The sequence below is a fragment of the Leuciscus leuciscus genome, assembly GCF_965113295.1.
Source record: "Leuciscus leuciscus genome assembly, chromosome: 5".
Lineage (NCBI taxonomy): Eukaryota > Metazoa > Chordata > Actinopteri > Cypriniformes > Leuciscidae > Leuciscus > Leuciscus leuciscus.
In genome coordinates this window covers 31075533-31102247 of record NC_138729.1, presented here as the reverse complement: position 1 = coordinate 31102247, position 26715 = coordinate 31075533, and the positions used below count along the sequence as shown (strand labels likewise).

Genomic DNA, 26715 nt, shown 5'->3' with positions numbered 1-26715 from the left:
CCGCATTAGACATTATTATAATGGAAGGAGACGTGGCGTGTTATCCAAGCATTAATGGCAGGGAAAGACCCTTGTACTGCGAACGGAACGACACATAAGGAGTTTCTGGGTGTTTCGCCCTCATTTCTGCTCCGAGGTTTTGATTGTGGCATTTATTTGAGATTTAGAATCCAGTATTCCTATAGGCTAATTATTGTTTCTTTTATGAATTTAATAAAGCACTCTGTCTCGTATTCTGTCCAAACGATCCATGTAGGCTACTTTTGTCCATTCGTTTTTCCTTTTTTAACCCGTAATTGAAAAACGAAAAATGAACGGTTTTTGTCTTTTTAAAACGCAAAGTTGAACACCAAAATTTTAATTTGAACTGGCTACACAAACTGCTGCGCAAAAAAAGTAAATACCGACGCATTTTCTGATTTTTGTTTATGACTTTTCGCCCCTTTATTAAACATTTAACATATTCACAAATTAATATGGAAAACATGTCGATTTTACTGGTTTTCAAAGGCCAAATTAGAACCTGGAATTGATGTTTTTCCCGCAGTGCTGAATGAGAAGAGCCATTAATAGCCTATTATAAATAAACTATTGTTTTCTAAGTGTCGGCTAAAATCACATCTCCATCTCCGCTGTTAAGCAGATGCGCTTTTAGAGAGAAATGCACCTTTCATACAGATTAGGTACATAATCAGAAGGTATTAGCTTTCGATTCGAATTTGTTCGTTTTAAAGTGGACATTTCAAGCTTTAGCCTACATAGGCTATATTTTGTTTCAATTCTCACGCTCCAGTTTATGGAGATCATGAAAGTGCGTCTGATTTTTTATTTTTTATTTTACAAAAGCACAACGTTTTCTTGTTATTGTGAGTTTACACAAATAAAAGTAGTTGAGAATAATGTATTATTATTTTCTGTATGACCAGAAATGACAGAGTATTTTAAGTTGTTTCCACTGTTAATAGGAAAATGCAAGTGGTCACGCCCGCGCCTCCGTGCCATGCAGTGCGCGCTCCACACTCAGCTTTGTTCCTTTTTTGCATAAAAGCGTCTTCTAAATATAGCTTATTAAATGTTATAATATAATAAAATAATATAAAATGATTATTATTTGCGTAGCTATACATGGACCTCAAACACACCGCATCCTCTAAGTCAGGTGACTGCAAATGCGCAAAAACTGTTTCCATTGCAGTTTTGCGAAATATTCCTTTTTCGAATTGCCTGAAAAACCACCTCATGCGAGCATAAAAACGTTCTTGCGATAAACGGGAGTTCTCTTACGAGAGGTCTCTCGTACTGCGTAAGATATCTTACGCTAGGGGAAAATCCTTTTCCGCGAGATATTGAAGCCAAAAATTATCCTTAATTTTGTAATAATGTAAAACGCGTTGCAGCAGCAATGCAGACATAGGCGAGACAGCTCGCGCGCCTATTGGCTGCTCTGCGGCAACTGCAGCAGCCTATCGAGCGAGGCCTGGCGTGACGTCAGACCCAATCAGGGCACTTCGCGCCCGCTGCGTCACGTCCCGCCGAAATGGGCGTGGTCTAGGCCTATAAATATCGCTCGCAGGCAGCTATTATCCGATTTTTCATCCTTCAAGCGAAGCACACGCATCGCTGGAGCTGGATTAGAAGCCGCGCCGTCGAGAGAGAGCACCTTCAGCGGGACGAGTCACTGAAGTCGCTGGCCGCGCCGCCTTCCTTGCCTTCCTGCTGCGCTTTCCGGCATTATATCCTTTTCTCTGCTACTGTGTTTATGTATGTGTGTGTGCTCGCCGCCGCGACACACACTCCCATTGCACTAAAAGAGCTGGGCGTCTTTTTCAAGACGCCCCTTTTCCTGATCACGCAGCTCTCGCACTCGCTGACGGCGACTGCCCTCACTGCGAGTTAGGTACTGCCTATGGTGACTCTGAGGACTCACCTGGCATCCTTCTCCGAGACTGCTCCTCCGCCCCCCCCCCCAACCCGCAAAGCTTGCCGGTTCGCCCGCTTGCCTTGCCTGCTTGGGGGACGATACCTGTTCTCCCTCTGTTCGAGCCGCGCACACCGCGCCGCTCACAGAGGATGTCAGGAGCGGGCGGTCACGGGGCTAGCTTTCTCTCTCCCTCTGTTCAAGCCGCGCAAACTGCGCCGCTCACAAGGGAGGCTGGAAGCGGACGGTCGGGGTTAGTTTTTCTTTACGTTATAAGAAAGCTACCCTGCCTTCTGCGCCCCATTCATGCGTCACTCACCGGCGAAAGGAGAAAGATGTGTTTTTTAGTCCCTCCGAGGATGGACTGACCTTCAATTTCTCATACATATTCCCAGTTCCCTGATCGTGCGACTGGAAATATCAATATTGCAGCAGGCGAGCCTGTTTTAATACAAGCGCGCCTGCAAGCATACGCCGAAGAAAGCATGTGACGCTCTTATATGCTCGTGCATCCGAAAACCTTTGCGTTCCCCCCCTGTGGCTCAGTGGCGGAATCATTGGTTTTTCCCACGAGAGACCGGAGTTCGAATCCCGGTCTAGCGGCAGTTAAAATTATGCCGCCAATGCTTCGCTCTGTCAGTTCCCTGAAAAGCGACTGCAGACGTGCATTTTGCAGCCAACGAGCGCGTTGCACAACCCGCTCGCCTGCACCCAAACACCGTTTCTATGGTTTCCGTGCGTCACTGGCGAAAGGAGAAAAGAGCGTTTTCTGGTCCCCCCGCGGATGGACCGACCTCCTCTTTCTCGTACATTTCTCATTCCCCTCTGAAGTTCGGGCGACTGGAAATGTCTGTATTGCAGTGAGCAAGCCTGTTGTAATACACGCATGCCTGCAAACAAACGCCAGCACGTTGACGCTCTCTTATAATACTCGCGCTAACTGAGTTACAATGTGTCTCCCCCTGTGGCCCAGTGGCAGACTCTCAGGTTTTTGCACGCGAGAGACCCGCGTTCGATCCCCGGGTCTACCGGCAGATAAAATTATGCCGTCAATGCTCGCTCTGTCAGTTCCCTGAAAAGGCGACTGCAGATGTGTATTTTGCAGCCAACGAGCGCGTTGTACAACCCGCTCGCCTGCACCCAAACACCGTTTCTATGGTGTTCCGTGCGTCACTGGCGTAAGGAAAAAAGGGAGTTTTTCTGGTCCCGCTGCGGACGGACCAACCTCCTTTTTCCTATACATTTCCCATTCCCCTCTGGAATTCAGGCGACTGGAAATGTCAATATTGCAGTGAACAAGCCTGTTGTAATGCACGCAGGCCTGCAATAAACGCCAGCATGTTGACGCTCTCTGTTTCTATGGCAACTTCTCGCTCGTTCAGTTCCAGTAAATGTGACTGTTCCAGTGTATCCTGCAGTAAACAAGTCGGTTCTGTCACCCGCTTGCCTGCACACAAACGCCGTTTTTACGGCTACCCAGATAAATTCCATAAGTGTGAATTTTTTCTGGTGTCCCGGCCACGGCCGATGGTGCTTTATGTGTAACAAGAATGCCCACTGCCCAGTGCCCATCTCTACACACAAGCACAGCCCGTCACACAGGGCTCGCGCACATGAATCGGCTCAGACCGATTGCGCTTCAAACATGGTGAATGTGCCCACTAACACCACGTTATGCATGTCTCACGGTTTCTGTAAAAACGAAACCAACGTGCACTCGCTTCACGCAAGCGAACGATGCTTTCGGTGTGATAAATGTGCCCGCTGTCCCGCGCCCACATCCACACATAGACATGACAGTTCCCACGGGAACCGCCCAGCCCTCCCCCTCGCGGTTAACCACCGCAGAGGAGTCGAGCGCGGGCAATCTGCCCGCTGTCATCAGCGCGCCCCATGCCTCAAATGTCACGAGCGACACGCTTGTGTTACAGCACACCGAAGCTTCTCCATCGCTGAGCGAGCGGAGCGCGCTTCGTATTCGACCCCTAGCTATCCATGCAGACGCATGGGCAAAGCTACCCGGGGTTTCGAAGTGGGTGCTGAACATTATAGAAAGAGGCTATTCGCTGCAGTTTCGCCGACGCCCTCGCCGCTATGTGGCGCGCGTCGAGACCACGGTAAAAGCAGAAGTAGCACATCTACTTCGAGCCGAGGTGACGAAACTATTGAGCAAAGGGGCCATAGAACCTCTCTCTCAAGATCAGAGCGAGGGAGGGCTATACAGCAGATACTTCCTGGTACCGAAAAAAGACGGGGGTCTCAGACCCATACTAGATCTAAGGCAACTGAACAAAGTGCTTGTGAAGCGACAGTTCAGGATGCTCACGACCAGGCAAATCCTTGTGCAGATTCGCCAAGGAGATTGGTTTGTGTCAATAGATCTGAAAGACGCGTGTTTTCAAATACAGATAGCGTCACGTCACAGGCGATATTTGAGATTCGCCTTCGAGGGCCAGGCATATCAGTACACAGTCCTGCCGTTCGGTTTGTCCCTAGCACCCCGTACATTTACGAAGTGCATGGATGCGGCGCTCGCACCCCTCAGAATGAGAGGCATGCGAGTGCTGAACTATTTGGACGATTGGCTGATTCTAGCGCAATCTCGCGCAGTGCTCATAGAACACACGACCATTTTACTCGATCACCTCGAGGATTTGGGTCTGAGTGTTAATTGGGCGAAGAGCTCCCTGTCTCCCAGTCAGAAAATATCTTTCCTGGGCACAGAACTGGACTCACTATCCATGATAGCGCGACTATCACAACAGCGCGCGGTAGACATTCGACGCACAGCGAACTCTTTTCGCTGCGGCGCGTCTGTCCCGCTCAAGAGATTTCAGAAGATGCTAGGTCTCATGGCCTCAGCATCGTCAGTGCTCCAGCTGGGTCTGCTCCGCATGCGCCCGCTGCAGTTTTGGCTGAAAGCGCGAGTCCCACGCGAAGCGTGGGCACCCGGTTTGCTTCGCCTCAGGGTCAATCAGAAATGCGTTACAGCTCTGAAACCCTGGAAAGCGAACGACTGGTACCAATCAGGTGTAAGCCTGGGGACTTCCTCGAGGGTGAAAGTGGTGTCCACGGACGCGTCCACCTCGGGATGGGGAGCGCTGCTCGAGGGCAGACCGTTCTTCGGCCAGTGGTCAGAACGGGAGAAGCTCCTGCACATAAACTGCCTCGAAATGCTGGCAGTAGACAACGCACTGACGCGTTTTTGTCCCCAAATAAAAGGTCACCACGTCTTGGTCCGTTCGGACAACATGTCTGTGGTGTCCTACATAAATCGCCAGGGCGGCATCAGATCCGAGAAACTGTACAGGCTGGCAGAACGCCTCCTGGTATGGGCTCAGTGCAACCTGCGCTCGCTCAGAGCAGCGCACGTGCCAGGGATCATGAATATAGGACCAGACAGACTGTCCAGGAACAATGTTCCGGCAGGCGAATGGTCTCTACACCCACAGACAGTCCAACTGCTGTGGAAGAAATTCGGCAGAGCGGAAGTGGACCTGTTTGCGTCTCAAGAAAACGCTCACTGTCAAGAATTTTTCTCCAAGAGCAGGAGCGCGCTGGCCCATGTGTGGCCCCGCCGCCCGCTCTATGCTTTTCCCCCCGTCTCTCTCCTGCCTCAGGTGATAGAACGGATCAGGGAAGAAGGATGCTCAGTACTGCTGGTAGCACCGTTCTGGAAAAACCAACCTTGGTTCCCAGCCGTGATGCAGTTAGCAAGTACTGCCCCGTGGCCAGTACCAGTGAGGAGAGATCTCCTCTCACAGGCCCGCGGCTCGATCTGGCATCCTCACCCGGAACTATGGTCCCTTCATGTCTGGGCCATCAACGGGTACATGTTGGACTCCCTAAAGGAGTATTAAACACGATCACGCAGGCTAGAGCTCCGTCTACAAGACGACTCTATTCTTCGAAATGGTCAGTGTTTTCGGGCTGGTGCACAGCCCGTGGTGTGTCACCCACAAACTGTGATGTGACGGAGGTGTTTTCCTTCCTACAAGAGCTGTTGGATGGGGGCAGGGCCCCCTCCACGCTCAAAGTTTATGTGGCGGCTATAGCAGCGTTCTCAGAAACAACGCTTGGTCAGTCAATAGGAAGGAACGATTTAGTCATCCGCTTCCTTAGAGGAGCTAAGAGACTGAATCCTCCCAGACCTCCCTCAGTCCCCGTATGGGACCTTTCTACGGTTCTGGAAGCCATGAAAGGTGCGCCATTTGAGCCTTTACAGTCAATCGATTTGAAACACCTGTCTTTCAAAACGGTGTTTTTGCTGGCTCTCGCTTCAGTGAAGCGCATAGGGGATCTGCACGCGCTCTCTGTGAGCGCGGCGTGCATGGAGTTTGGGCCCAATGACTCAAAAGTTATACTCAAACCTAAGCACGGTTATGTTCCAAAATCCCTCAACACACCGTTTAGGGCGCAGATTATCTCTCTGTCAGCCCTACCGGTCCCTGATGAGGAAAGAGACGCGAGCCTCCTTTGCCCAGTCAGGGCATTACGAGCTTATGTGTCTCGCTCGTCTGTTTTCAGACAGACGGAACAGCTCTTTGTTTCGTTTAGCGGACGTTCTAAGGGACTAGCCGCGTCGAAACAGAGCCTATCCAGATGGATAGTTGATGCTATAGCGCTGGCATACGCCTCCAAGGGCATGCAGTGCCCTTTGGGTGTCAGAGCGCATTCCACGAGAGGCATGGCCTCTTCGTGGGCCTGGTCAAGTGGGATTGCCTTGCAAGATATTTGTATGGCGGCAGGCTGGGCCTCCCCGTCTACATTTATAAGGTTTTATAACCTAGAGGTTCCCGCCCTGCAGGTCAGGCTGCTGTCGGTCTAAACTACCAGTATTATCTGACCTGATGCGTTCAGCTCAGAATGCTGCGTTTACTGAGCACAGCTCAATTTTCGACAGTTTAAAGCTGGGCAAACTGTGTAAGACCCACATTTTTTTTCCCCATCAGTTCAGGCCGTACCCCGCCCTGTCTGTATGATGAAATTTGCGTCCCTTCGACGCTACTTTATGTGGAAAAGTGAGGCTGCACCCATCCTTCTTCCCGGACTCTCTGTGAGTTCACTGAGTGATTGTGCACTATATGTACCCCGGGCTTTCGCCCTTGGGTCTTTGGTGTCAGATCTCAGCATGCACGGCGTTTTACACTGGGTCCCCTAGCGTAAGATATCTTACGCAGTACGAGAGACCTCTCGTAAGAGAACGTACTCGGTTACTAACGTAACCTCGGTTCTCTCTAGAAGAGGGAACGAGTACTGCGTATCTTGCCGTGCATGCACACGCTCTGGTTGCTTCGATGATGAAAAACCAGATAATAGCTGCCTGCGAGCGATATTTATAGGCCTAGACCACGCCCATTTCGGCGGGACGTGACGCAGCGGGCGCGAAGTGCCCTGATTGGGTCTGACGTCACGCCAGGCCTCGCGCGATAGGCTGCTGCAGTTGCCGCAGAGCAGCCAATAGGCGCGCGAGCTGTCTCGCCTATGTCTGCATTGCTGCTGCAACGCGTTTTACATTATTACAAAATTAAGGATAATTTTTGGCTTCAATATCTCGCGGAAAAGGATTTTCCCCTAGCGTAAGATATCTTACGCAGTACTCGTTCCCTCTTCTAGAGAGAACCGAGGTTACGTTAGTAACCGAGTACGTTTTTGCGAAATTAACGTGTTTCCATTGTGCGTATTTTTAATTCGCAATTTCAATTTGAAGGGTAGCCTAATGGAAACGCGGCTAGTGTCTCTCCGCAACTTGCAATGCGCATAAGCCGAGTAACCTTGTTCTCCGCAAGGCGACTTCGCTGCTTCGTCTTGATCCGATTCTGCTTTTTCTCCGGTGGTGGTGGAGCTGTCTGGACATCTGAGGCTTCAGGCGTTCCTGATTCACCATCGTCCGTCGCGTCTGGCCTCTGAAAAAAGCTTTTACGGCTAGTCTGCCTGGGCCTGGCCATATTTGAAACGTCTCTCTCATTCGTTCGTTGTTTAGGTCTATATTACAGCCGTTTTAGGCGTGCGCTTTATTTGAAATGCAGCATGCGATGTTGTTTAATAACTTTCAAACGGTAGAGCCTGTTCCTTTATAAAAGCCAAAGGTCGGTGTATTTTTGTTTTATACATTTTAGGCTTATTCTCAAATTCAGATTGTGTTAGGGGGGCGGGATTATTAGGTAATTTTAATCGGACAATTTGACCGGAGAGATTTAATTTTGTCGGACATTTCTTTTTTTTTTCGGCCAATGTCCGGTAATTACCGGACAACGGAAACCCTGGTGTGTGTGTGTGTGTGTGTGTGTGTGTTTGTGGGAGTGTATATGTGTGAGCGCATCTCTCTCTCTCCCTCTCTCAAGAGGGTGTCATGTTTGGGCAACGGTGAGTAATTCAGCCTCTCAGTTGTTCAACAACGCAACTGACAATTTGTGGCATAACAAAATCTGTAATTGAATGCATGCTCACAGACTTTGTTTTCAACAGACTCTTATCCCTATGACACACATCATATTTTTTGTATTTTTTTTTACCAATTCAATATACCACATACTGAAACGGGGGTAAAAATTGTATTTTCTGTTTGAAAAAAGCAAAACATTTCTCAAAGTTGAATTGAGCTCACCATTGTTCAGTACAATTCCAGTGAAAGCGAGATTATTTTGCTGAAAATGAACAGTTAAATGTGAAAATGTGATTATTTAACAAGAACACCTGTTGCTTTCAAGTGTCATTGCTGTTGTGACAGGTGACACTCTGTTGCACAATGCTGTAATGAGATGTTTTAATAGGTTTAGAAAAAACAAGTAATAAATGCAGCACACAACACAGTTAATAACAGCCTATGAGGTTTGAGCTACATTTAAGCTTAATTGGGATCTTTGCTGTAATTTCTGCCTCTATCACCTCCAAGGCCATTTCACAGCAGGTGGTTAACAACATTCAACTATGTTCACACCTGTGAAAGGGAAACGCCCAGGTTTTGTTGTTATCTCTGTTAGTGAATACAGACAAGTTTCATCATTTAAAGGCTCAATAAGTGGTTTGCTGCACAACCATATAATTTGATGACAAATTACTAGTAAACATCATCCAGCTTGTGTTCTGGAAATCTATGTCTTCCATAGAAAAGGGTTGTGCTTAATTCAGAATTGAATTGAATTTTAAATTCCTGAATTTGAACTGAAGGTAATTTGAGGTATCAAAGAAGCAAAATATGAGGAAGCATGACTAAATGAACTGAACAGAATGAAAGTAATTAATATTAAACAGGGGAAGCAAAGTATGTCAATAATGCTGGCATGGTAAAGCCAACATTTGTCATGTTTAAAATAGCATGAGACATGGTATAACATTTGGAATATTATCTTTAGTTTAAACTGTTGCAAACTGCATTTTTTTTTTTTTTTTTTTTTTTTTTGGGATGGATGGATGGATGGATGGATAGATAGATGAACAGCCAACCAGTCAGAAAGATAGATAGAGAGACAAACGGACAGATAGACAGACATATTTTCATCCAGTAATGAAGAAAAAGGATACATTTGCTAAACTAACTTCTAAGTATACTTCACCTAGTTGTCTTTATGTCTATGACTCAAACCTTTTTGCACCTTCAATTCGCAGTTATCCATAGGTACAGTGTGAACAAGACATGCAGGGAAAAGGACATCTCCCACTTAGTGAGTCAAGTGAAAAGATATAAAAAATAAAATAAAAAAACTCTACACTGTGCTAAGGGACTATTAAAGAAAATACAAATTTGCTCAAAAGATTATTTGCATCTATAGTTAAACAAATTTGTCTGAAAAAGAGACGATCGATCTAAATGTTTCTCTCAAACAGTGTTTCAACTGCGGAAAGATATCAGTAAAACAGCTTGAGCAATCACTCTAAAAACTTTTACTATGATTTACAATTTTTTTTGGTGAAACATTTTTACACTTAAAAATATTGATTACATTTTAATGCAATGTAATCAATAACAAATACCATATGAACTGAGTAAATGTAAGTAAAAATAAATAAGTCTCTGAGTAACTACATTTGGTACATAAATAAAATAGTAGAATAAGTAGAAATAATTGAGGAAAACATAAAAAAATATATATATTTATGAGTATTAACTGTTTTTATTTATGAGTAACATTAACTTTTATAGTATGAGTAATATTAACTTTTAATTTCCTCTAAACCTTTGTAAAATACTCCACACAAACACAGGTACGTTATAGGCTACATGACATTGCCTTTATTGTTGATGAGTGCAGCAATATAGCATATTTTATACTGTTATAACATGTATAATACAACATTGCCTACATTTAAACTCATATAACAAACATAGAAGTAAAAACTAAAAATGTAAAAAGTAATTCAAGTGTAATCAACTGGTCTGTTATCCAATTTCCACCGTATCAACACTGGTTCTCGTGCCTGAGATGGACTCGCGCTCTGCGGGTGAACTTCTAACTCTAGACCGCTGTCCTGCGTTTCACTCATAGCCAAAAGATGCTGCGCTATTGGATAACCTGCCAATAAATAAACAGTGCACAGCTCTGAGAACATTTTATCATCCAAATTAATTATATTCATTATCTTTAGGAATAAAGTGTGTTTTATGCAAGGCATCAGGCGTTTCAATCACGCGAAAAGACAGATGTGACACTTGTTTAGGTGACTCACATTGTGTCTCAGTATGTTGTTTTGCATTGAATAAAATGATGATTCCGGGGCTCTGATGCTCCGACGCAGTTTTCAAAGCGCTATTGTATCACACACTGTACCAATGCTTGTATCGAAATGACAATATCACGTGATTGATGACGTTTGAAGCTTCAAACGTCATGTAGTATTGGAAGGTCGGCACAGCTGGTTTGAAGAAAAAAAAGGAGCTTCGCGAGAATCACGACCTCATCTGATGCATAAAAAGGGAAATGATTATTGAGGAGGCATTATTTAAACTATTTAACACTACACTTCCCAATAACATAGGCTAATTTATATTTTCTTAAAACAGAACACCCAAAATATTTTTTCAATTACAATTAGCCTACTATAATTATGATGACATACTTGTATATTTTATATTATCGATCAATTTGTGAATCCGTTGACCAGGCTACACATGACACAAGTTGTGGTCTCATTGGCACAAATTAATTTAGATGAGATTAGATGAGATAGAACTTTATTGATCCCACACTTGTATGTCACGGACTTCCGAAGCTTTGGTCACGTGCTTTTTCTGCTCTGCAGTGATTTGTTAGATATGGTGGAGAAAACAAGTCACTTGTGCACAGATGTCACTAATACACGTTGTGTTAAAAGCTTTTTTTTGGCACAATTTGATGAAAGCCTCAAATGCTTCAGTAAGCCTTGGTTTCCCATCACTAATGATTTTATAGATAAAATAAAAAACACAAAATTGAATTTCACAGAGGAATTGCACAAATTCTGCGATGCTGAGAAGAGAGAACTGTTCTGGAGACTGGAGAGAATTCAATAGCCGCGTTTCCACTGTCGGGCCAGTGCGAGCCAGGGCGGGCCGTGCCGGGCTAATAGCCTCGGGCTAATAGCACCGGGCCTGCGTTTCCACTGTCGGGCCAGAAGCTCCACAGCGCTTCACTAAAACACGCCCGTAACACGCCTCTCTGGAACAACGTCACACTAACCCATTCACCAACAAATGGAAGTTTTATCAGAAAACTAATCAGAAATCACTGGAAACAGCGTTGAAAACAAACATGATAAAAGCGGCCGTTTGCTTGCATTTTTGTTATTTACTTGAATATTTAAAACCCAAGCATCGATGTTTTACCACAGGTTTACAATAAAAAAGTGATACATTGATCATAATGAATTAATTTATGTCAAAATTGCACATTAGTCACTCAGAAATAAATTACTGTTAGGTCTATTTCACAAAAGAAAGAGGACACACTTACTTCTTCAGTCGCGTCTGTTTATCTGGTAGTTACAGGACATATTTACATCACATTTAGAAAGAATGATAATTTCTACAAATATATGCCACCAAAAATACGACCTGAGGAGCTTTAGCACTCTCTCGACTCCCATACAGATATTTTCAGTCAGAGAAACAGAGGAAGCTCCCGAAAAAAAAGTTGCTTTATTTTATGATAGTCCGGTATAAAGAGACGAGACGTAGGCTACTGACAGATAAAATAAAAACATGACTGTGATAGCCTTTATGATTGGTCTGATTTCTTCAAGCGTTCACTATGTTTTTTTTACTATGCGTATCTTCAAGCGTTTACTATGTTTACTATGGTAATGGTTAGCACGCATAGTCTTTTGCATCACAAACACAAGGCATTCAAACATGAACGCGAGTTAAATTATTTTAAAAGTCTTTAATGCTGACAGAATCATCCGGCGCTGCCGTCTCCCGACTCAGGGGAACTCCGCCTCTGTTCGTAACCACTCCTCTAGCCCGAGCTGGCCCGCTCTGGCCCAAGGTATTCGACGGGCCAGAAATCCTGGCCGTTGGCCCCGAGTAAGCCCCGGAAGTGACAGTGGAAATGCGACTGGCCCTGGCACGCACTAGCACGACAGTGGAAACGCGGCTAGTGAGACAAGAGAGTTGTCTTCATGTCAGAGGGTGGGGGAGGGTGCATTGTTTTAATTGAGTAAACTTACTCAATTTCTTAAGAGTGTGTTAAATATTAATAATTAATTAAGTAATATTTGTGGTTCTTGAAACAGATCAGTTTAATTACCCATTCTCAAATATTTTGATATAAATTTCACAAACATATTAAGTGTATTTTATATAAATAATTATAGTCAAATACTAAAATCTTTTAGTGAAAAAAAACTTAAATATAAATGTAAATTTTAGACAAAATTAACTGTTGAATTTTTTTGTCAGTTATTTTGGTATGTTCAACTCAAACCATCAAGTAAATGATATTCAGATATTTTATTAATTTAATAAAGTACATTTTTACTGTGATATTTACTAAGCAACAAAATAAGTTTTTAGAGTGTGGGCATTTAGTGTCGACAGCAGGTTAGTTCACTAAAGAATTTACCTCTAGAGAGAAGCATTTCGTATACAAAATTTGTCATGCAATCAAGTTATGGCAGCCATGTAAATTAATATATTTAAAAAATGAATCGGAGTAGAAAATTAACTTTATAATTAGATTTAGAAGTTATTGCAAAATCTGCCTTGTGTGCAATTTACAGTTTTTTTTGTTTTTTTGTGTTAATTATTAAATCTACAAATAATTAACAACTTAATTTAATAATGGTGGTTATTCTGCATGACCATTATTCTAGTTCCCTTAATCCTATACCTACACTAACATCTATCTATTAATAAGCAGTAATTAGGCGTTTATTGAGGCATAAGTCGTAGTTAATAGTTAATAGTGAGAATTGGACCCTAATCTAAAGTGTGACAAACAATCTTAATAAAAAAGATAAGAACATTCTCAAGAAAAGTTTTTTTTGGGGAATAAAAAATAATTCTTATCTTTTTTCTTAAATTAGAAAATAAGGAGAACATAGCAGTTGTGAAGAATTTTGTTCTTAAGAATGTTAGTGAATCCGGCCCCGGTTCATGTTGCTGCTCAGTGCTGATAAGCCATCTGTGCAATTCACCTGATACCATGGAAACAATTAACTATACTTTGACCTATGTCAAGATACTGTGCGTGACAGCTGATATTTCTGATATTTCCTCAGATTAACAATGGTGCCTTAACCGGAACAATCAATGTTACAGTCATTATATAAATATCTTGAGAATGGTGCTATATAAATTGTAATTATTTGGTATTAGTCAAGTTCAGTTTGTTATGATTTTCATTCATCACATGTATCTCCCTTTGTTGATTTTCCCGCCACAATCTGTCACCATGGACACTAACACCATTCATCACAGCTATTCATCCTTTTAGTTAATTATCACCATGTATTTAAGTTCTTCCCTTAGTTCTGTTCATTATCGGTTGTTGTTTGTGTTTGGCACACTGTCCCACATGTTGGCATGTTATTCTAGTCTTAATCAATCTTATGTTAATTCATCATCATCATCATCTTCGTCTTCATTGGATCCAGTTACAGTATTGTACTTGTATCAGTTTTTTTGTGTCGCATACATGATTTTAAAGCCTGACTTTGCATTAGTATATATTTCTGAACAGAAACAAATTCTTAAAGATGTAAATTATTAATTATTTTTTATATATTTATAAACCTTCTTAACGCTATGCCATTCTTAAGTTAAACCTTAAGCTGTACCTTATCGTTAATACGTGTTTCGCGAAACGTTCTTAGTTAAGTATACCTTCTGTAAGTCATACACTCGGAAGGTTGGTCTGGACCACTCTTAGCTTTACCTTATCACTGTTGCAGGTCTATACGAATATAATTCTGAAGTTTTAATACACCCAGACAGTGTTCAATTAGGCTAATTCAAGTGTTTTCATGCAAAGAATAAAATTGTCCTTACACTGATTGTTGTTAGATTTTTTATTATATTATCCAAAGGTACATCAGCTGGCAAACCATTAAAGGCTTAATAGTCTATTTAAATGGAATGATTGTGGTGAGGAATTTGTTCAAACTATGGCAGCGATACAGTGAATTGTTGTTTTAAAAGATGGCGCCGTGTGCGGAGCGCTTTTAAAGGCCAGTGAAAGCATACTGTCAGTTAAGTCCTATTCGGACGCTAATTGTGTCTCATGGGCTCGTACGGTATTTTAAACATTTACAGGGGTAAGTCGGTGATTTAATTGCCGTCTGAATCCACATCTCTGAGTTTACAAGAAGAGATTCAAAATTGTTTAAATCTGTTTAAATCCTTTTTGATCACTGCCGAGCACCGTACGTAAGGTGTACACTTTTATTACTGAAATGCTGGAAAGTATTTACAAGAACAATATTTCATTGCAGCTCCACCTCAGCGAACAAAAATGGGAAAGAGAAGAAAGCACGTAAAAATTTGAAATGGTTATTATGGCAGCAATATATGATACAATTTTAAAATATGTAGGCTAGGCTATTATAGTTTGGATTATTTTTTATAATATCCCATGAGTCCTAGTAAATGCAATTTCAACTATTTCTGAAGTGCTTCTTTTATAAAGAACACTGCTTCTTCACATAATGCAGTGAAGCAGCCCCTGCACGAGAGAATAATTGATTCTCGAGTCATCGATATCAACCAATTCAGCACCATCGCCAGAGACAGCACCGGGTAACGTCACACGTAAGAAGGTATATCTTAAGCACCTTCCTAAGGTATGGTTCGGGGAACACGCCAAGAAATGGTATACCTTTAGTTAAGTTATACATTAAGAGTCTTCGTAACGCGCTAAGAGACAAAGTTATCGGGAAACACAGCCTTGAACTAACACGAGGGTTAGTAAATAATTACTTTTTTTTGTTTGTGTTGGATGAACTAATTGAACTCTACACTCTTGGCCTTAGAATACATTGGTTCATAATGCAACGATAACGATGAGCTATGAATCTTATAAAAATGCAACAGCATTTTCAGTTGCCTTTATTGCATAGTTTGTTTCACTAATGAACTTAAACTTTCTCCTTTGCAAAATCAAACCAATGCTAAAATGTCTTACAAATCTAACAATGATCATCTACAATTTATGCAAACCTAATTTTGAGCCTGTTTAAAGTGAGTTAGCCTAAAACTCATGATTACCTTGTAGCAATTATCACCATCTATTCAGAATGTTTCAAAATTAAACTTTAACAAGAGCTGTGCTAATTTAGTGAATTACTCAGAAGAGCTAATGATAAAATTGCCATTCGGCTTCCCTTGCCTTTAATTGGGCTCATTTAAAAGCCTGACAGTATCTCCACAGTGGCTTTAATGTGGAGCACCTTTAAAGCACACTTCATTTGCTGCTATTGCTGAGCCCTTATGCATTTGAATGTGCCTTACACATCCATTATTGCAGCACCTGTTTTAAACCATCTTTAAAACACAAAACCTCATTATGTAATACTAATGCAGTAAGTATTTAAAATCATTAGTAGTATTTGACAGGTAGGCCACAATCCAAATTAGCTTCTTATTTTCTCTCTAAGTGTTTTCATCATCTGTTTGTGTATGTCTCTATATATTTTAGCTGAAGTTTTGAGTGACATATCTCCAAACCTATCAATCACAGTAGCAGTCAGCCATATCTGAGACACACACGTAGACTCATTATAAAGTACACCTGTGGCCCTAAGTCACTCAGTTGGAGAAAGTCATTATGTTCCTCAAATACTGCTTCGGGTCTGCACCAAACTTTTGCTCAGTCAGCGCAAGAATATTGCAGACGAATGGATTTGTGCTCAGTGTTTAAAATATGAATCCCATTGAATTATGTGACATTGGTTTTATAATGCATAGTGAAAGCATGAAGAGGAACAGTGATTTTACCTGAACACACTGAAAAGTTTTCTTGTGCTATAAGAAATAGCCTATCTCTCATAGAAAACATTAGATTTGGTTCTCTATCTTTCTGTTTTCAAAGAACTGAGCTGCTCAGCTAACTAACTGCAATGGTGTATTTTTAGGGGTGCATCATAGATCAATAAACATAATAATTATCATGTTATGGTCGATAGCCAATAAACATTAAAATTCCATATAAAACTATCTGCAAAAAAAAACATAAATATATAATTATAAAAATATAATAAATTATAATCATTTTAAATGATAAAAGTGAATTTAGGCATCACAACATTATAATGTGAAGTATGAAAAATTGAAATTCATTTGAGATTTGCTGAAGATTACTTTTAACAGTGCAATTAAGTTATTGGTGTTATAAAAAATTAGCTTTAATACAGTTTTAATTGACGACAAAGGTAATCAAAATGTAAAAATAGAGGGAATGAGCATGCACAATTAAATATCTAATATCAATCAATACTGATAAATTAAAAAGCTCTGATATCATTTGGTAACCGATATGGTAGCGATATGTCTGCTAATAAAATATTGTAACGTTATATGGCCTTTTGAAAATAGATTGCAGGAGCAAATTAATTTACAGTACTTAATCAGAGAATCCAATCACGATTGTGGGTGTGGTTTCTAAAAAAGTATCTTTCTAGCCTGCTAAGATTTTAGAGCACTAATAAAATAACTAAAAACTAAAAACATGATCAAACTGTCACGAAGAAAGCAAAGAAGAGTACAGGTTGTCTGACAGATAATGCCCATACACAAATGAGAATGACTTTAGAGTGTAAATGGACCTGCACCTCAACAGCACACTTACTGTATAGCAGCTACACTAAAACTGATCCCACTTGCCCTCAGTAGTTTCAACACCACTAATGTTGGTCCCGCTTTCATTGATTTATACATGCTGGAGAACAAGAGTATATAATATATATATATATAAATGTGCTTTTAAACAGTAGATTGTTTTTCAGGGATTTGTTCGTTTTACATGGCAAAACCACATTCTGTAGTACTTCATGGTTTCTGCTGGAGTCACCTTCCTTAATACTGGATTTTTAGAAAATAAGCAGTTACTGGTCATAAATTCACATGTTTTATTTATCTAATCCTCTGGCCTCCTTCCCAACACCTCTTATCCGGTTCTCTCACCTCACTTCATCCCCTCTGCACTGCCTTAAAATGAGGCAATCTTGCAGCCATCCATTCTCAGCTCTTCAAATTGATTTCACATGTAAATAATTTAGCATTTGAATAACTTCTTAAATTCATTTATTAATCTGCCCCCTCTCTCCTTCCTCCTTGCATCCATCCCTTCTTTTTCCTCCCCCGTATGTTGTGCAGAGGAATTGATCCGTGTTCGCCAGATTGAGTTTAGATGCAGTGTAAATAATTCATGTGCTGGATTACTGTTACCGTGGGCCTGGATCTTTAGTGTGGAACCTGCAATGTGTGTCTTTCTCCCTGCTTTATTTTTCAAATCTTTCACTCAATCTGTCAGTTTATTGGTCTGAAAAACGCTGTGTGAAACTATCGCCATTAGCAACCTTAATAGGCCTAGCTGCCGCCCTCATACAGTCATCATCTGAGAGACTGTTTGTGTGTGTCTTTGTGCTGAAGTCCTAAAGATATGAGATGTAGTTACAGACTGGTAAATCTTGAAAAGGTGAACTGTCTTTTCCTCTCTCTCTCTCTCGCACTCTTTTTCCCCTCCTTTAATCTCTATCTCTAGGCTGTAATTAGTTCAGTGATTAACCTTGACATTCCTGATCACATCATTCCGCCTTAATGATGCTATTATCACTCTGTGTTAAATCAACTCACACATCCACATCCACATTTACTGCACACATAAGCATAAGCATAAACATATACAAACGCAGATCAGAGGAGCAAAATAATTATAAATATGTGGACAAAAGCCAATTTAGTGACTTCAGAAATCTACCAAAGCCTAGAAATGTCACACATCTGATTTTATTTCTCTTATTTCAGGAAAATAAAACATTTATAAGCAGGAATAATTAAGTGATTTTGTCAAGTTATCTGCTCTTTTGAACATTCACTTGATTCCATTGACCTCAAAACATAGGTCCAAAACACAATTGACAGGTCCAGGTTCACTAGCAAATCAGGCTTAAGCGCAGGAGGCCAAAAGTATCAATATGCACTATTTACAATGGAACAATACTGAATCCTCGAGTTGGCAACCAACAACTGCTATATTCATATGAAACAGCTTTAATAAAATATTTTGATTTATTCAATTTTAAACTTTAATATCAAAATGACAACTGAGTTTTCTGCAACAACCACACAGTTAATGTTTTTACAAGATTTTACACGTTTCACCTTTCTAGCAAGGCTGCAATTTTCTAGTTACTATGCATTTCATAAGACTGCACTTCTCCCAAAAAAAACATGATATGGTAACTTAAGGATGCTTGAGTTTTCTTAACAATCTAAAAGTCTTATTGATTCTCAGCAAGCGTGCCGCACAAGTCCTGAAAAGTGAAGCCAAAACGTCTTGATCGCCCCCTGGTGACTGGTCCTAGTATAGGTCATAAGCCCCGCCTCCCCGTGTTATAGGGAGAGTGCATTCTGCGAGAGTGAGGGTGCAGAGTTGATTTTGCGGCTTTACTTCCTGCTCACTACTGCGCAGGTCTGGACCCGAGATCGCTACTGCGCAGACTCAAGTTCCAAGATGTCAGCACCATATCGGGACACTGGCGGCTTCAGTTATCTTGCAGAGCAAGATACATCATGTTCAATAGTTTTCAAAGATGTACATAGACATCAAAACACACAAATCTCAATAATGGTGCCAATCTACATCAGTAAGTAATATTAACTCTTAACATTGGCAAATAACAACAATAACCGCAAAAGTCAATAAACAGAAAAACAATAATAGTGCTACAATATTGCATAATTTATTCATGGTACAAAATTTATTGTCCAGTCTTTGTTTGGCTAGCAAGGACAACATTTGAGGGAATACTGTTGATCTAACGTGTGTTTTTATACTTACATTATTTATTTCATTTTTCTTACCATGTGTGACTCAAAAAGTCCTATAAACTATAACAAAGAAATCATTTGCTTTAGTGAACCCTGAAATCTGTTTTTGTCTTAATGAATTTTAAAATTCATAATAATGCAGATATTCCAATGTAAAAATATTCCTGAACTAAAAACAGCCTAAAATTAGAACTGAAAAGTAATTTTCACACTGCACTAACTCTGAATAAAGCACAAGGCTTCACATCTGTAATTTTAAAAGAATGATGGCTTCTTTTAACTCTGGATTATGAAACAGTGCTCCAGAGCAGAAAACACTAAATTTTGTGAAGGTAAAATGTGATAGCAAGCTGTTTAGCAACAATCAACCAGTCATTAAATATTCATACATTGTGTACAGTCAGATAAACTGTCATGTGGCGTCACTGTGTTTAGTTTCAGCATCTACCAGAAAAAATCAAATGTCAAATGGTGTCAGAGACCAAGTTAAAGGGATAGTTCACTTTGAAATTAATTTTTGGTATGTTTTAGCTTACCTCAAGGGCATCCAAGATGTAGGTGTCTTTTTTTCCGCAGTAGTTTCAATTTTGATATTTTTAGGTCAAACCGTTCTTGTCTGTCAGTCATATAATGCAGGTCGATGGTCGCCTTGGCTACGGTTTCGTTCCAATGAACTGCCGTAGCCAAGGCGACTTCTATTGTATATATCTATACCCGCCCGCGCTCTCAGATCACTTGGACGTGGCTGTGTACAAGAGGTAAAAACGATATAAATACTGTTCGTTTTCTCACACAAACCGCTCGTTTCGTGTCTTAGGCCATCAATGTGTACTTACGATGGGGAATTGTTTAATTTGGACGACGGGGAATTGTTTTAATTTGGACTCTGTGCATGCTCTTTGAGACAGTGACCATCGACCTGCATTATATGACTGACAGACAAGAACGGTTTGACCTAAAAATATCAAAATTGAAACTACTGCGGAAAAAAAGACACCTACATCTTGGATGCCCTTGAGGTAAGCTAAAACATACCAAAATTTTATTTCAAAGTGAACTATCCCTTTAACCAGATGCTGTACTGTTTGTTTTTACTTTTCAGGTGGCTTAAAACAGGAAGAGTAGTCGTGTGTGGCAACAAATTCTCAAGCAAATAGACAAAGTTATTAAAACTGGATGTGAATGCTCTATATTGAATGTTATTAAACTCATAAATATGCAGATAAAACATTAACATTAAGGTTTGCAAATGTACAGTTTGACTACCCAGGATTCAAAAACAGAGTAAACAAGTTAACATTGTTTAATCAATATTTAGAATGGCTTTGGGTTAACAATCTTCAAGAAAGCCCTGAACGATTCTATTTTGGTAGTATTTTAGTCAGTATATACGTATTTAAGTATTTACACTTACGTAAGTAAATAGTAAGTAAATGTTATTGATCAGATATGCAAAAGTGACTCGCAGTACAATTATTACAAGGACAGACCACCTGAAGCAACCTGAGGTTGAATGTCTTGCACAGTATTGATTGCTCATGGCTCAGGTGACCAGCCCTGAACTTTAACCACTATACCACACCAGCACAGAGTGGCTGTACATACCCCACCCCCAGTCCTTTCTATCTCTTCCTCTTGCTCTTTCTAGGCAGATTAACACTTTTGTTGTTCATTAATGATTCAGTTACTTTGCTGTATTAATTAGCTTTCTATCATTACTGTTCAGGAGAACCTCTTAGCCACCAATCAAACTGTACTCTGACTGTATCTGTGTTTTTGTGTTCATCGGCAGCGGGTATGTCGACCAATTACCATCAGTGGATCATTGCCGAGGATTCTCCCTGCAAGGACTGCCCTCTTTGATGGAAACATAGAAGCATATGTATCAAAGTATGTATTAAAGTTACTTGCAAATTATTACTGATGCCCAGCAATATTAATTTTCTTTTTTTTTACATAATAAAAATAAAGGCAGTCAGACATGCCACTTCGCTGCTATGATGCCTTATTATTGGATTCAGTTTGGCCCATGTTTCTTTTTTTTTTATAATATTGAGGCAGCACACCTTTATAGCTGTATACTGCCTAATTAAAGTTAAATTTAGCTCACAACTGTACTATCAGAACACAGTTTAGAGATGTTTTTAAAATAACTATAGCAGTGTTTCCAATTACCAATTACCTAGACTGTGACCCACCATAGTCTAATCTGTGCCGCCACAATTTCATAAATAACAGAAAATATTTCAAAACTTCTCATAATAATATAATAGGTCTCTAATGTAGTTTAGCATGCCTTGTTGGGAAAGTGGCGGGCACCAGTTATGCATTATTTTCACATTTGCATAACTTCCAACATTTTGTGAGAAGACAATCACAGCATTTCACAAATTTTTTAATGAGACGTGTTTGTAAACCTATTTTCACAGAAACAGTAATTTTCCACCAAAATAAAAACTTTAATGTAGACCGAGACCCTATATCACAATAAAAAGAGGTTTGAGTTCCCTTTAAAGTTCTGGTGAAAGTCAGCTCACTGACTTTTTGTTGTTGTTGTTCAATTTACACACTGAACATGGGTTGGAGCTCTTAATTTTAAACTCTCAAAGTGTACCAGATTGTGCATTGATTGTATTGTACCTTGTCAATGCAAATGATGAAGAATTTACGGAGATATTGTCGAAAACCCAACTTGGGACATTTCCAAACTTTGGAAGTACTGTACATGGTGAAAGTAAGTAGATACAAATATTCTGAACATGATTTACAATAGAAAAGGTAATCCTGAACGCAATGATGCATTTTGAAGTCCATCTAACAATGAGTGTAATAACAGCAAAATTCATGCCACTTACATAATTTCTCATCTGCGCAATAAGTGCACTTCAAAAGCATAACCCCACGATTTATGACTCAGCCTAAATTTATGAAAATTTCACCACAAATGTTTTATGATTACTATAAGTACAGCGTAAAGTTCCATTTCATAAATTTTTCAGCAATGGCTAATGACTTGAGGCTACTGTCACATGTGGTGCTGAATGCATAACAAGAAATGGATACGATAGTAGAATACAGGTACTAACACAGCACTCACTCTGTTTGATAAAGCTGCAGGGAACGTGTTCCATCAGCATGTGAGCGTACAATACTCTGCACAACATGGCCAAGACAAATCTCGACTCTTCATTGTAGTGGTCTTGAGTGATGATGTGTGCAAGTGTTTGCGTGTATAGCTCATGCTCCCGTTAGTGTGCAAATACAGTATGTCAGAGAATGCAATAACATGGGGAGGGATGGATGAGGAAGTCAGAGGAGGTTCAAGGGAAAGGCAGAACAGGAAAAATAAAAGAAAGAAAACGATCATGTCCCCCTAGGCCTCTATTGACGAAACGGTCAGTGTTTGACCTGATGGAGGGAAAAGAAGTAAAAGGTTGACGGACAGTGTGAGGCAAGGTAAGAGACAGATGGTGAGAGAGAGGGATAAAGAGAGCAGATGAGAAATACAAGAGGAGAATTAGAAAATGACAAAGGCAAGGGGAGAAAAACAAACAAAGAAATTCACAAGGACACATATGGAGAAAGTACTCTGCCACACACATAGACAGTTAAAGGATGTTAGGCAAATTCAAGAGATGTTAGCATTTCAATTCATGCATAAACAGAGCACTTGTTTCGACAGGAAATCATCCTGTAGAATGCTAATTTAATGTAATTAAACATGTACAGTATGTATGTGTTTGCCTTGCAGCTTAAAGCTAACAGGAATCCCCAGAACTCCCTTCTAGCCAACCTGACATCCCTCACAACTTATATCTTCATGTCTCTGTCTCCACCCTTTTTTCCACCCAGAAAGCATTAGTCATTCATAGCTCAATCTGTGAATGGGTGGTGTGATTTGTCACTGCACTTCATTTTTCAGTTGTATATTTAGTTTACCATTGTAAACTGCCCTCTACATTACAGCTGTACAGTAGGTCCTATAATGTTTGTAAATCTGCACTTGCTGTTTATGGCCACTGTATTATTCATATGAGGTTTATTACTGGTCTGTCTAGTCTGCATGGTGCAGTTGTGCAGTATTGCACATTTGCTGATCATTCATTTTCAGGAGTTTTTCAAACCTTTTCTGAAGCCTCCCCAGCACTGAACATTTAAAATAAGAGAGACATCCTTCTTCTTTTTTTTTCTTGTGAAACCGTATGGCATTTTAAGACATTCATGATAGAGATCAAGCAATCTTACTGCCTAACAATCAGGATTATCCTGACATGAACTGTAGCCAATTGAACAATTCAATTCACGCTTTAAAGGGGGTGTCACAGGGGTTGTAGTCACCCTACAATATATTACCTATAGCCTATGAGTCCAAAGTTTAACTGCATACATCTTTGTTTCCATTAGAAGTAGTTTTTTTTTTTTTTTGTGATTATATTGGTTGTAAACACATAGTTCAAGAAGTTAGTACTCCACAGGTTCTGCCCATGGTTCTGGATGTGACACATAACATGCAGTTGTTACTGTCCATGCTCCTGATTATTTTTTTTTAACAGACAGACATTTAGATACATTAGGTGTATGTTTGAGTAGACTGTTAGAGATTTCACTTAATTTTATACACTGAAAGAAATACCATGTCTTTACCAATTTAGGACAGCATGAATGTGCAATGGAAACATTTTGGACATTAATCATAAAATGTTCTCTGTAACCTTATTCTCATTACTAACCTCCTCAGCTAAAACAAACACAAAATACCGATCAATATCCAAAGGAACAGTCACTTACAGTCAATAATTTAAAATGCATGTATGGAGCCCAGCGTGGACTGTTGTCAGCAAAAATTATCTCAATCAATTCCAGTCCACCACTGCAGTGTGTGTGTGTGTGTGTGTGTGTGTGTGTGTGTGTGTGTGTGTGTGTGTGTGTGTGCTGAGAAAATCCTGGGAACTTCTTTATTGATTAAAAACTGTCTTGCAAATCACATATCAAAAGCCTAAAAATAGATCCCAATTTTGTTCTCGCTTGAAGTTCATAGAAATTCTAGATGTATTATGTTACTTCTGCACAACATCTAAGCCTAACTACCCAACAGGATAAAAAGACAACTGGCAACCAAAATGACATGAACTAACCTAGACCCCTTTATCAGCTGTTAATGCAGGCACCTTTACATAGAAATAAACTAAAAATTGTGATGCTAATTTCATAAGACACATACAAGATCATATCAGATCCCTTCAGCCACTGTAGAAGAACAACACTCTTATTCTACTAATACAAATACAGAGAAACACAGAACAGACTATGGTACAGTAGATTACAATTCTTGGTTTAACCTTTAAAATAACATTTGCAGTATGAATAAACATGGAGATGAATGGAGACTGAGATGAGGGGGGAAAACAGGTTGAATACTAACTGGTTACTCTCCCCTCTACAGTCTGTGTAGTTGATTGTGTAATGGTGTGGGTGTGTACTCAACCCTTGAGTATTTATTGAGATAGCCTATGTGTTGCTTTTGATATTGCTTTTGATAGCTATGTGTTTGGTTTTTCATTATGTTTGAATGTGTGTGTACCCTTCAGTGGTTCTCTTTCCAGATTGTTCTCTTGTTCCAGTAATGCCACTGGTAAATAGCCTACATAGACTTAGTCAAAACTGAAACTAGATTATAAATCACTACTGTCCATTAAAGTCCATTAATCACTACGAATCCACAGAGCAGCTGCATTTCGCATGACTGGCGCCCTTTTCTTCAGCTACCCGCATAAACGGGAAACAAAATAGCCACTTTCTGCCGCACGCAAGATCTACGGGCGCGCTTATGCGGAGTGACAGGAACAAGCCGCACTCAACTCATTGTGCTACTCACGGTTATCTCTGGACCCACACGCACACACAGATAGATGAGTAGCTATTTTGTCTCATTCTAAAACTACATTCAGTATATTATGCGAAGTGTAAGCGAGCAGGGGACACACCTGATTTTTGCCCCGCTGTCCGTCTTCGAGTTCCGGTGAGCTGTTCATGATTCCCCATCGATCATTGATCATTCTCCGGAGAAGAGCCAACACTAAACCGCCTGTCAGTTACAGGCGCTGGGAAAAAAAAGACACCTTGTCGTTCAGTCGTTTTCCTGTTCAGTTATTCCATGGATATAGACAAAAACCTTTGGAGGAAAGAGGAAAAGGATAGTGAGGAGAGTGCGCGAGATCGAGAAGACACTGATCTAGCCTCTACTCCGGGACCTCACTGACTAATTCTGGTGTAAAAGGGGCGGCGAAGACTCTCGCACCACACATCGCAATATCATATGTAGCCCAGCTACTTTATAAGAAAATAATAATACATACACAAATAAACAAATAAATAAATAAACTCCTTAAATTTCCACAAAGTTGTTTTTCTTTCCTCCAGAAGCGTTAAATTAAGTCTCAGATATTCCACACGAAGTAGCAACAGAGAATGACGCCAGTGCCACTCAAAAGGCGAACAACTCCAGATGTTTCTGTCAGAAAACGTGTTCAGTTGATTAGTGATACAACTTTGTATTCCTGAGCCGATAGCGGAATGAACGTGACGGTAAAGATGTTTCTTCAAGCACAGCGCGCGCGGGTGGTTCGTTTCCCAGGCTGTCCTAGTGTACCGGACAGAGGGGAGGGGTGTCTCGTTTTCACAAGACTAGCGCAGATTAACGGGGTTCCTTCTCGTGAGTTAAACTCCTCACTCTCCGCGAGCGTCAGAGGCTGTCCGTTAAGCGCGCTCCCGCTGCGGGCTCATTTTATTTCTCTTTTTTTTTTTCGCTCATTCACCGTCGACACTGAGATGACTTCTCCAAACCCTCTAGGTCAAGTAACTACTAATTCGAAAGGAGCAGCTCAACGTGCAATAAAAGGAGACTGGGTGAGCGTCAGAAGTAAAAAAATAATTTCAGCTGAACGCAATACAATAGGCTAAAGTTGTTTTTAAATGATACGATTTTAAGTGATACAATATTTTAAGCCAACCGAAACCGTTACAATCGACGCACAGATGTTTTTGTCATGTTGTTATCCATTCGATATTCTACCCGTGCCAATTATATCTGATAGCACAGAGGTTAATCAGGCGATCATCTCAATGTCAGTCGGTTTAGCAACAATTACATTTTCCCCATAATTAGTGAACACGCACAGGTGCAATCCACGTGATAACGGGGTCAGTTGCACATTCTGCTGGCCAAATGGGTGCCCCAAGTTGTGCCCCATCCCAATAAAATTTTAAGGTGACAAATGAGAAAAATCTGTATTATTACAATAACATGTTTAAAACTATTCACAACTTTATTGAA

At 40.6% G+C, this 26715-nt stretch overlaps 1 protein-coding gene across 2 annotated transcripts in view; it reads right to left on the bottom strand.

The window, feature by feature from the left end:
* fibcd1b (fibrinogen C domain containing 1b) overlaps positions 1-26195 on the bottom strand; it is a 110928-nt gene extending 84733 nt beyond the window's left edge. Inside the window, exon 1 of one of the 2 annotated variants that reach the window (XM_082169052.1) lies at positions 25367-26195. In XM_082169052.1, the coding sequence (XP_082025178.1) occupies positions 25367-25438 (72 nt within the window). In that variant the 5' untranslated portion in view covers positions 25439-26195. The remainder of the gene's footprint in view (positions 1-25366) is intronic. The other variant, XM_082169053.1, reaches the window with a different exon arrangement.
* Positions 26196-26715: the final 520 nt, after the last annotated feature.